At 42.8% G+C, this 12,914-nt stretch overlaps 1 protein-coding gene across 1 annotated transcript in view; it reads right to left on the reverse strand.

The window, feature by feature from the left end:
* The window catches only part of ANTXR1 (ANTXR cell adhesion molecule 1), a 261,306-nt gene extending 249,679 nt beyond the window's left edge, over positions 1 to 11,627 (reverse strand). The window contains exon 1 of the mRNA XM_007521257.3: positions 11,085 to 11,627. Within this exon, the coding sequence (XP_007521319.1) occupies positions 11,085 to 11,236 (152 nt within the window). The 5' untranslated portion in view covers positions 11,237 to 11,627. The remainder of the gene's footprint in view (positions 1 to 11,084) is intronic.
* Positions 11,628 to 12,914: the final 1,287 nt, after the last annotated feature.

The following is a 12,914-nucleotide window of genomic DNA, read 5'->3' on the forward strand; positions in this document are numbered from 1 at the left end:
TCCAGCTGGCCGGGCTAGCTTCACGGGCGGGTAACAGAGATGACCAGAGACATATGGCTGGGCAGGGAAGCTGTATTTCTTTATTCAAGAACAACGATTCATAAACTAAACCAAACTAATCACCAAACAGAACTCTGCTGTCTCTTTGCGGCGGCGCAAGCACTCTCTCTTACTCTGCAACTCTGGAACTCTCTCTCGGGTTCCCAGGGGCGGGGCCAAGCGGGCCCAAGAAACTAACTGGACTGATCCAATTCTCTTGGCGGGGGGAGAACTAGAACAACCCAAAGTAAAGCATACAACATCCTTGCTTCTGATAAAGCACATGACCAATCTCAGCATTCTGTGGTATATATTTATAATATACATAAATACAGCAGATGATAGTGACTCAGCAAATTGACTTTTGAACTTCGGTTATTTCAAACCTATAAAGACTTAGTATATACAAGATTTCGCATTTATCAAGAGCTTACTCACCAGAAGGCATTGTGCTAAGCACTTACCACTCAATGGCATTTAATAATTAATGATAATAGCTAGTAGAATACTTTATCTTTGGTAATGGGACTCAGTGCTGGGCACACTACTCTATATGATTAATACTATCAGCTTCCTTTTTATAGATGAGGAGACTGAATTTACAAAGGAGTAACCTACTCAAGAAAACACAGCTAGTAAGTAGTAGGCTTGAGATTTGATTGAAGTTCAGAGAGAATGAACAGTTTTTCCAAGGTCACACAGCTTGATAAAATGTTGAGATGTTGGAGGTCTGGCAGTAGGGCAGCAGGTTAAATGCACACGGCACGAAGCACAAGGACAGGAGTAAGGATATTGGTTTGAGACCCTGGCTCCCCACCTGCAGGGGGTGGGTTGCTTCATGAGAGGTGAAGCAGGTCTGCAGGTGTCTGTCTTTCTCTCCCCCTCTCTGTCTTCCCCTCCTCTCTCCATTTCTCTCTGTCCTATCCAACAAGGACATCAACAACAACAACAATAATAATAATAACCACCACAACAATAAAACAACAGGGGCAACAAAAGTGAATAATAAAATAAAAAGGGGCTCCAGGAGCAGTAGATTCATAGTGCAGGCATTGAGCCCCAGCAATAACCCTGGAGGCAAAAAAAAAAAAAGTTGAGATGGTATTTAAAAACAGAGAAGGCTGATCTCAAAGCTGGCTCCCTTAACTCTTGGTGCTTGAGCTTCACTGCATTCCTGAGGCAGTAGGGCACATTTCGTGTATGGAATTTTGACAGAAAGGGAACAAAAGGCAGTACTGGCAAATCCCTTAACTTACACACGTATCCACATGTATAATAAGACATGTACTCTATTTGGAGAGCAATTTTTCTGGTCCTGCCATTGAATACTTTAATTCTCAAACATATCTCGTTTTCTTCTCCATTTAAATACAAGGAAGGGTAACTTTTTTTTTTTCATCTTTTCATAGGGTGAGGCCAAGCAATTATTTCACATTAATGGGCTATGAGTGGAAAGTTTGTGAGTCACTTCCAATTGGAGCATTTCATTGCTAGTGAGAGACACTCAGCATTTTCTTCTCTTGTAGCCATGATGACAAAAGCTTATATTAAGAAGGCTCCACTAGGGAATCAGGCGGTCAGGCGGTCAGGCGGTCAGGCGGTCAGGCGGTCCGGCGGTAGCGCAGCGGGTTAAGCACAGGCGGCGCAAAGCACAAGGGCCTGTGTAAGGATCCCGGTTCGAACCCCCGCCTCCCTGCCTGCAGGGGGGTGGCTTCACAGGCGGTGAAGCAGGTCTGCAGCTGTCTGTCTTTCTCTCCCCCTCTCTGTCTTCCCCATCTCTCTCTATTTCTCTCTGTCCTATCCAACAATGATGACATCAATAACAACAATAATTACTACAACAATAAAGCAAGGGCAACAAAAGGGAATAAATAAATAAATATTAAAAAAAGAAGTCTCCACTAACCTGACTCCTAGAACAAGTACTATCTAGAACTCTACTACATTTATAGCATAAGCTGCCATTATAAATACAACTGTCTTTTTAAAAAATATTTATTTATTTACTTATTCCCTTTTGTTACCCTTGTTGTTTTATTATAGTCATTGTTGGATAGGACAGAGAGAAATGAAGAGAGGAGGAAGACAGAGAGGGAGAGAGAAAAACACCTGCAGACCTGCTTCACTGCTTATGAAGCGACTCCCCTGCAGAAGGGGAGCTGGGGGCTGGAACCGGGATCCTTCCACCAGTCCTCCCACTTTGTCCCACCTTTGTGCTTAACCTGCTGTGCTACCGCCCAGCTCCCACAATTCTATCTTTTTTGTTCTGTGTCACTGAAGAATTGCTTGTTGCCACGGCATAACCTAATACACTCTGACTGTATATTCTAATGCACATTTATATTTTTCCTATCTTTTTGAATAGATCAAGAGTCAGAGAGGCTTGGGTTTGAGTTTGAGTCTGAGTTTTGCCACTTAAGAGTGCTGTTGACTAACATGTCTAAACCTCGGTGTCCTTGTGTGTAAACTGGTGATCATGACTGTACTGACATTATATAACTATAAAAACTAGATGGAGTCATGCAGGCGAAACAACTAACCACAGTGTCTGGCAGGTAGCAAGGACTCAGTAAATATTACATATTATTTCTTCTTATTGTTGATTCTACTTGTCCCTTCCCCAGATCTTGTAAGAGTCTTTAACCTTGGCTGCCTAGAGTCCATCTAATGTCTTTCTACCTAATCATCATCATCATCATCAATTGGGACAACTTCCTGATTTTTTTTTTACATTTCTCGCAGCTCCCAGAACAGGACATTGCTTGCAAGAAGCATTGTCTTATCTATGCCTTCAATAGAACACACACTTGTGACTAGAATTGAGAACACATTCATGCTAAGTGAATGAAAGAATCAGCTCAGCCAAACTGAAGAAATATAATCATTTCTTCCCACCACCCCCCCTCCAGTATAAACCTGGCGTGTCTGGGAAACATGTCAGGAAATGTTCAGATACCCACTTTGTCTTGTGTTGCCAAGTAATCTCTAGGAGAGGAGAATTTAGTTCTTTGGCCATGAATCAAAAATAGACACACATTTAAATTAGCATAAAGCAAATCCTATTTGCATTTTATGTGACAGCCAAGTCTCACTAAAGGATGCCAGAGTTTATTTCTGGACCACTGGGAGTCCTTTAGCATTTGGAGATAATTACAGGTTATCTTGGGACGGGTGCCTTCCTCCAACACTCTTGGATGTTATTCCCAGCGTGACAATGAGTTTTACCAGCTCTCTATTGCTAAAAAAACTAGAGATAATTACTTGGCTGAACCAGGCAGAAATATAAAACAAAACAAAACAAAACACTTATGCCTTATTTATTTTTATCTTTGTCATATCTGCCAAATCTTATAATTGTAAACAGTCCTACCAACTATCACCTGGTATGATAAGTCCTCTTCAACCCAGGAACCTAGCTGGAGGAGCATTTCAAACCAACCATAAAATCCAAAGGAATGAGAAAAGCAAGGAAGGAGGACAAAATATTTTTAAAATTTATTCCTTTGATAGAGACAGAGAAATCAAGAGGGGGAGATAGAGAGAAAGATAGACACCTGCAGCACTGCTTCGCTGCTCATGAAGCTTCCCCCTGCAGGTGGGGAATGGAGGCTTGAAGGCAGGTCCCTACCCATTAGAACACATGTGTTCTATGGAATCCTCTACTATGTGCCCCCTGCCCCAAATCTTAGAATTATTTTTATAGCCTTCTTTTTCTTGTTATTGTCAGTGGAACTTCATCACACTAGGCTGACTTTTTTTCAGCTAGAGACTGAGACAAAGAGAAAGAAAGACACCACAGCACCAAAGCTTCCTCCAATGCAACGGAGGCCAGGCTTGAACCTGAGCCAAGTGCATGAGAAAGCAGTGCACTATCCAGGGGGAATATTTGGCTGGCCTTACTGTTGTATTGTTTTTCTAAGATATCTTCTAATGGACTCTATTTTCCTTATTAAGAGCCAACTTTCCATTTTTGTTGCTTGAAGCCTTCTTTCCAAGTTTTTCTGGAAACAAGCTACATCTGTGTAGCTTTTAATATACTATAAAGTTGAGTTTCCTGTTTCCATTAGATTCACTCTGAACAAATTACACTGGGTCACTAAGTGCACCATAATCAGATGAACCCCAAAACACCGTAGACTTATATAATATGACCACTAGGTCTATGAAGCTTCCCTGTGGGCTGCAAGGGGTGGAGTCGCTGACATTTTTAATCAACTGCAGCTGATTTACAACAGACCAGTAGCTCCTCAGTGAAGTAACCTGAATTGCCTTATGTGCCATCATTTACTAAAATGCTGATGCACAAATTTTTAATTCCTGGAATCTACCCAGTTCCTCTAGCTGTATTTCCATGTGCTTCTCATTACAACCTAACAGCAAAGTACAGAGATGAGCAGAAAGAGCTGGGAGAGGAGTCAGTAGCAGATATCCTCCCAGCTCTGTCACTGGCTGATCCTAGATCTCTGAGCAGCCCACTTAAACTAGCAGGTTGTAACAAAAAAAGTTTAACAGTTTCCTCTTCTGTAAATTAGAGACAGTAGCACTTGCAAAGCAAGGCTGTCTTTGGGCACTTGAGAAATAGTGTGACATTTGGCAGGCTTCAGTTCCAACCCTAAAAAAGTAGAAATAGAAAGCTGTGGGGGAAAGAGAGAGAGAGAGAGAGAGAGAGACCTGAAGCATTACTTCACTATTTGTGAAGTTTCCTCCCTGTAAGCGGGGACTGGGGGCTTGAACCCAGGTCCTTGAGCATTATAACATGTACTCTCTACCAGGTGCACCACCACCCAGCCACTTCTCTCCATTCTACTTCTGATGGATGTCTTTAAGGCACAAACAAATATAATCAGCACTCCTCATGACCCTGATGGAGAATCTCCTTTTTCCATGTGAATAACTAGCAGTTAAATATAAAACAGATCGCAAACCATAACAAAGGGACTTTTCAAAGTTAACCCAATTAACAAATAATGTGATGATAATATTAACTATTGATTGTCTTTTTGAACCCTAAGACAGCAGGAACCTCACATCTTCACTATAGAGCCCCTACTTGCCCCAGTCCTGGAACCCTTGGATAGGGCCCACTTTCCCGTATGCATTTCCCAATCCAAACCAAATAACATTGCATCTGCCGATCACAACCTAACCAAAGCAACGATTGCTACCTCAACATGCTTCACCTCAGAATGTATCCAGAGACTTCATGTGTGGAATGACAACCCTTCAGCTTCATTACTCGGGTGAGACCTTTCCTTTAATAGTACACTCTAATTTCATCTCAGGTAGTTCACTTTCTAACAAAGTCCCATACCTAGATATACACCAGTTTTTTTATGTGCACACGTATCCATAAACTACTGCAAAATATATACCTGAAAGCAGGACTACACTAGAGTTTGCAGTGAGTACCTCCCTAACACTTCCTCTCCACTATTCTAAGCTTGGGATCCATGATTGCTCAACAAATTGTTTGGCTTCATATGTTAACTCTCTTTTCAATCACCAGGTTCCAGATGCCACCAGGATGCTGGCTAGGCTTCCCTGGATTGAAGACCCCACCAATGTGTCCTGGAGCTCAGCTTCCCCAGAGTCACACCCTACTAGGGAAAGAGAGAGGCAGACTGGGGGTATGGACCGACCAGTCAACGCCCATGTTCAGCGGGGAAGCAATTACAGAAGCCAGACCTTCTACCTTCTGCAACCCTCAACGACCCTGGGTCCATGCTCCCAGAGGGATAGAGAATGGGAAAGTTACCATGGGAGGGGGTGGGTTATGGGGATTGGGTGTTGGGAATTGTGTGGAGTTGTACCCCTCCTACCTTATGCTTTTGTTCACTAATCCTTTCTTAAATAAAAAATTAAAAATATATATATATATATATAAAACAGATCAATAGGTATTATAAAAGTATGTGCTGTAATGTTGGGCAGTACGCCAGCTCGCCCCTGCTTAACGCTGTGGTCTATTTACATATTCATAGTTTTACCTGAGACCCACCCTGCCTGCAGGGCACTGGTTTAATCCCACTGGTTCGCACTCTCTTTTCACTCTGCCCCCTCTCCTAGTCACACCCTACCACTTCCTTCTTGGGATGTATAAAAGAATCTTCTTTTCTGATTAAACACATTGGATCGCCTTCCAACTCCATGAGTCCCAGAGTCTCTCTCCTGCGACTCTAGCCCCACACGAGTTCCTGATCCCTCTCCCACGCAGCAGCCTAGGTTGGCTTCACTTGGTTCTCTCCAACCCAGAGAGCACGTGCTCAGGAAGAAGCACCCTCAGGCTATCCTGGCACTGTAATAAAAGCAGAACCCAACAAGACAAGAAATATGTAGTTATGTTCATGGGTTGGACAATGAGGTGCAATAACCTCAGAGAACCCTAGGAAGACCTAAAGGAAGCAAGCTGCTCCCTATTTTGTCTAACTAGAGGCCCTCCAAATCTGACTTTTAAAATCTGATTGAATTCTCAGCAATCTACTTTTCCTGACTATACCAGAAAAGCATGCTTAAATGAACATGAAATTCCATCAGTATAAAGCCCTGTGAGGCCCAGTCCACCAGTCCCCACCAGCCCCATTGCCAAAGCCGCTAATAATGCCCTATTGTGTTACTGTGGTAGCCTAGGTTGTCATTATGAAGTCTTTGCTCCTGGTTGAAAAAACATGACATTCCATTAAATGTATAATCTGGGCTCCCTCCAGGCCAGATATGCATCCTGCTTAAAGCTGAAATGAGCTGAGATTTCACGTTATGGAAAAGAGAACCATTGGAGGGGAGAGAGGAAAACAGAGGGGTGGAAGAATGGCGAATTCAGTGCCCTGTGATCCATTGGTTTCAGCCTGTAGACAGTGTTTTGCTGGCCAAAAAGATCTTAGAAACCCAAGGAAACTGAAACAAGTCAGCATTCTTTCCTTCTCCAATCGGCTGTGGTTGGATGCTGGACAGCACTGTTTGAAGAAGTTCTTTCTAGGACAGAAGAGACCATGTCTTTAGGCACTACATGTGGCCTCTTCACCATCATTGCCTCTTAGTCCATTTCCAGGAAGCTCTGGGTTCAACAATTACACAATTAGCCTTAATCAAGATGACAAGCTGGGGGCCAAGTGGTGGCTCATCTAAAAAAAAAAAAAAAAAGTTCACAGGCTACCATGCATAAGGACTGGGGCTCAAGCCCCCTGGGTCCCAATTTCTTTAAACTTGTGATACATGTTGCCATTATCTTTTTGTCCAATCTGGTGGCCCAATATAACTACTTAAATTTAATTAAACTTAAAAATGAAAAGTTCACTCTCTTGACTCTCCTCACTATCTTTCAAAAGATCAATAACTAAACATGGCTAATTGCTACATGATTGGAAATTACAGTCACAGAGCATAGGAAGTGATGGAAAGTGTAAATCTAGGAAAACTACAGAAATTCGTAGTTTTCATAAGATCCAGCTATATCTATTGCCTACAAATTGGACTGAATAATGTAAGGTTAAAAATCTCTGCCAATTTAAAATATATTCTGTTTGATTTCTTCACTTCTTGGATTACTAACAGAGTTGAACTAGTTTATAGGCTTTTATATTTTTGTGTGAATATTTATGTAGTAAGCCTATTTTTTATAGGGATATACTTATTGTAAATGATGTCCAATTAAAATTAAATTTGTCAAGGCAAAAAATAAGGAGCTGAAGCAAGGCATTTATTCTTTTGCAAAAGGGCATGCCGCCAACAGTGGCCTGGCCATCAGGCAGCAGTGTGCCCCCCCCTCACCCTTCTCCCATCTTTTATACCTGACTACACAGAACTGACTCTTCCACCCCTGGGCTGGGCTTCAGAGCTCATAATCTCCCCATTGTCTAAGTAAAGAAAGGAGGAAGAGAGTCCGAGGGTCTCTGTTGGAGGATTAGCAAGTACTGCAAGGAACTATTATCTGACCTAAAGAATACAGAACTGCTGGCCACAGGTGGTCATAGATAACAATTTATAAAGAGAATTGTTGTACTAAATAGTTGTTCTATTTGTGTTCCTTTGAAGAGAAGACCTAACCATCTCTCACAAACTTTCCAAAACTGCTTTTTACATTAGAGCCAGTATTTAATTTCACATATGGGATCTAGGAAACAAAGCAAAGTACAACACAGGGTGAATGCTCAATAGACTTTGTTTATGGCAGCAGACTTGGGGAGTCAAAAGGGGGAGGGAAGAGCAGTAAGGGGAGGTTGGGGCTCTAAGACCTCATGGTAAAATAGGATGACGATTTAGTGGAAGGTGAAATGTATTGATATCTGTGTTGGGGGAATGTGGACCCATGTGACAATAACAATCCTATAAACCAACATCCCTCAATGATACTGAAGTTGGGAAAAATTTAAATGGGATAACAGATGTTATAAATGTTTTAATTGTGGCATTTTATTATAGAAATATAGCATTTTAATGTACTTGAATCTTTTAATATCTCCTTTATTGTTTTGCCCAGTTTTAAAAGCTCCAAGCCTTATATAAGTATGCATATAAGTATTTATGTAATTTTTCTTCTAATTCTTTCATCATTTCACAATAAACACTTAAATTTTCTTTTACTTATTTATTTCATCATTTTATTGGAAGAGTTAATAGCTTAAGTATACTTGTTGACACATGGGTACAATTTCTCATCTCACCATGATAGGTGTCTGCAAAACACTCTCACCTCCAACCTGGGTCTTTTTCCACTATCATGCACCAGGATGCCAAAGCCTCCCACCCCCAAACACTTAAATTTTCAATCTCCCTAGAATTTAGTCTGGCATGTGATAGAAAATAAATCAAATCGGGAGTCGGGTGGTAGCGCAGGGGGTTAAGCACACTTGGCGCAAAGCACAAGGATTGGCGTGAGGATCCAGGTTTGAGCCCCCAGCTCTCCACCTGCAGGAAAGTCGCTTCACAAGCGGTGAAGCAGGTCTTTCTCTCCCCCTTTCTGACTTCTCCTTCTCTCACGATTTCTCTATGTCCTATCCAACAATGACAACATCAATAACAACAATAAAACAACAAGGGCAACAAAAGGGAATAAATAAATATTAAAAAAAGAAAGAAAAACAGAAAATAAATCAAATCTTTTCCTTTTCCCATGTTACCAGGTATTTGCCCAACAATTTTTTTTTTAATAACAAGTTAATTCCCCATTGATTTGAACATTCACTAAATGCTTATATTTCTCTGGGTCTACATACACCAGTAATTTAGCCATTACAACTCTTTTATTATCTTGCCTTATATAGTACATTCTAATGTTTGGAGTTACATATATTTCTGTTACATGTGTGTTTTTTTCCATTATTCTTTTATAAAAAAGTTTAGTTCTTTTTGTCAGTTAAAATAAAGCTAGACTCATTTTGTTAGCTTCCTCTCTCCACCAAGATAAATTCTTTTGAAACTTTCATTTAAAGGTTTATTTGAATTTAGAAGGGGTAGATAGTATAAAGGTTATGCAAAGAGACTCTCATGCCTGAGGCTCTGAGGTCCCAGGTTCAACCTCCCCACACACACACCATCATAAGCCAGAGCTGAACAGTGCACTGTGAGGGGGAAAGGAGAAAATTTATTCTTCTCTACTATATAGAGTCATCCTATTGAGGATATGATGTTTCTCCTTCTCCTTCTCCTTCTCCTTCTCCTTCTCCTTCTCCTTCTCCTTCTCCTTCTCCTTCTTCTTCTTCTTTTGATATCCTGAAGGTTTTTGCAGGGAGGGCTGAGGAAGCACAATCAGGACCTCTCTGTAGACATTATCTTTGAATCTGTGAGCTGGTGCTCCCAGATACTAGAAGTAGCAAAAGAAATTCCACTTCTGAGCACTAAAATATATTTTCAGTATCCACCTTCTCATAAATCTGCAAGAATGAGATCTCACTTTTCATCCAAAGAATCTGGAGTTCAAAACAACCTTGACGGGGGAAAAAATCAAACTCTTGGGGCAACTGCAAAGCACATTTGGTGTCTAGCTAGTCAGCTTATTTTTCAGGACTCTTTTTTTTCCAATTCCCAAATACTTTCCAGTCTGTGAAATTAATCTCCGCACCACTGTAACTGCGAGAGCTCTACAGGCACTGGAGAGCTCACAGCTTTAATGGGCACAGACCTTCTGGGAAGGGCGCTTTTCATTGCTTATCTGGGTTTTAGAAGCATGGGGCTTCTTTGGATGGCTGTGGTTTGGCAAATCTAAGGCGATTTGGGAAGTGTAATTGCACTCACTGAGCTCCATATTGAAGCCTAACCTCTATCCACTTCTGAACCCAGGGCTCCTGCATCACCCTGGTAGCCCACTAGTCGAATCTCCTGGAACTTGAATTTGCTTATTTCAGGGGTTCTCACGCCTACGAGAAGGAGGAGGAAAAGGATACCTAGCCGCAGCTATTTTTTTTGTACTGTCTGGAGACTTGGGGGTGTCATCACCACGGTGGAACTAGGGGAGGATAGGGAAATGGAAGGGGTTGGTACTGGTATCTCCTGGGGTACAGGAAAATTCACCCATCTTACAGCGAACAGGATGGACCCACAAAAAAGTAGAAGCACTACCAAACACATACGTATGAACGCTGAAGTTGAGAAATCCGCCTTATAGTCTCACAAAATGCCCAATGGTCAGCATGCATTGTTATTAGAAACAAAGTCAATCCCCTATGAATAGCATTTTTAAAAAGACAGTATGCCTCTTTCGACACGCCTTAAAGTTTTGCAAGTCCTTCTCACAAAGGTGAATAAGGCAAACGGGGAGGATTTGCAGAAACGGAGCTCAATAGCATCCTCAGGCTCCTCGCAGAAAGGTAGCAGAAAAGACGCCAGCTCCGGGAGCTACAGGGAGCAGCGACCCAGGCAGAGGCAAAGGACCGGGAGGCGAGCTCCACCACCAAGCAGACAAAGGTGCAGCACCGGGGCACCGGGCACCTTCCCGCCGTCCCTTCTGGTCGTGGGAGATGCGCGCCCGTCCCAAAGCGACCCCACCAGCAATCCCAGCCTAGGAAGAAAGCATCATCGGTTCATGCTAGAGAAGTGTAACTCTTGACACTCACTTGTCCAAAATGAAGTACAGATCAAATCCCCCGTAGCAGGCGGGGGCCCCTTCTTCCCGGCGACCCCCTTGCCCGGCGCAGAGGAGCACAAATGTGGCCAGAGAGAGACACTTGAAGCCAATGCCCAGGGCTTTCTGCTCCACGGTGGCCATGACCTGCAGCCCAGGCTTCTCCCTTTCCCGCGCTCCTCGAAGTCGCCAGGACCCTCAGGGGCGCGCCATCCGAGGGGACCCTATTCCCCGGGCGCTTTATTCCCCTTGCTTTCTCGAAACTCCCCGGAAGCAATTGTCTGGAGGAGTTCAAGGTTTTCCTTCTGATTTCCGCTACGATTTTGCTTCTGGGTTTCAGGTTTCAAGAATCCCAGGACTCTAGTCCACTGTTTTAAAGGGGCTGCTCCGGACTCAGGCCAGCCCGCTGCTCAGCTCCGCTCCCGAGGCTGCTCTCGGTTTTGCAATTGAAGCAGTTCCGTCCAGACAGTCCTTTGTCCCAGATTTCTAAGTAGTATGGGGTGGGTTTTCAGATTGTTCTTAGGGGAGTGCTTTGCTTTTCCGCCTTCCTTCTACAACCCTTAGTTGATTTGGGAACGTTCATAGGGTGCCACCTTGTGGCAGAAGATGGCGAAAGCGCCCCGAGCTTCAATATTTGTACCAGTGTGGCTGGGCACGTGTTTCCCTCCCTCTTTCCCAGTCTCCCACTTCCCTCCCTGTCTCCGTCTTTCTGTCTGTCTCTTTCTCTCCCCCTCTCTTTCTCTTCCATCTCTCCTTCTCTCTCTCCCTCCCCCCTCTCCTTCTCTTCCTCTTTTTCTCGCTCCTTTCCTTCTTTATTTCTTTTAAACATTTTACTTATTTCATTATTTATTTTTAATGAGTGCTAGAGTGGCCATAGCACTCCTGAGCTCTGGCTTAGAGTAGTGCTGGGGACTGAACCTTGGACCTCAGGAATGAAAATATTTTGCATAACCACTGTGCTATCTTCCTGTCCCCCTCCCCATTTTTCCCTATTCCTCCCTTCCTCCCTTCCCTCTTTCCCTTGGGCACTGTACCTTTCTTTCTCAATTACTTCACATTCTTAGTTCTTCTTAATCGCCTTTTTGTCCTCATCCTGCTCTTTCCTATTCTATGTCTGCTGGTAATGCCACTGTAAACACTTGAAGAGAACTTACTTCCTCCAAACACCTTAGCACAGACCCTAGGCTGAGACCTTTGCTAACAAGCAGTTGTAGACACAAAGTTAAGAAGAATGGGCCTTTTGTGATCTGTATCATACAAATGACCTTACTATATACATACTCTTAACTCTGATCTTAGAAGAGATTGTTGAAGTGCAAATATGCAGCTGAGAACTACATCAACCCTCCCACCAAGAAGATTGCTAGCAATCTACAGTGTCTTCCTCTCTAGATATCAGTATGTGATGAATTCTTGTTAGCCTTTGAACATTGTTGTTTTTTTTTTTTAACCTTATCTTTGGGTCTGTACAGTGGGTCACCTGGCTGAATGTACACAGTACAATGCTTAAGGACCAGGGTTCAAGCCCCTGGTCCTCACCAGCAGTGGGGAACTTCGTGAGCAATGAAGCAGTGCTGTAGCTCTCCCTCTCCCTCTCCCTCTCCCCCTCTCTCTCTCTCTCTCTCTCTCTCTCTCTCTTTCCTCTGTCTCCCCTTTCTATCTCAACTTCTGTCACTATGCAAATAAATAAATGAAATTATTTTTTAAAGTCAGAGGAAGTACATAACTTTGAAGGTATTATCTTCCAAACAGTTTGGGACTATTGGTTTGTTTGCTTGATTTTTTAAAGTGAGAGGTTGCCCTCTGTAGAGTGACTTCTGAA

This window comes from Erinaceus europaeus, chromosome 3, assembly GCF_950295315.1.
Source record: "Erinaceus europaeus chromosome 3, mEriEur2.1, whole genome shotgun sequence".
NCBI classification, from domain to species: Eukaryota; Metazoa; Chordata; class Mammalia; order Eulipotyphla; family Erinaceidae; genus Erinaceus; species Erinaceus europaeus.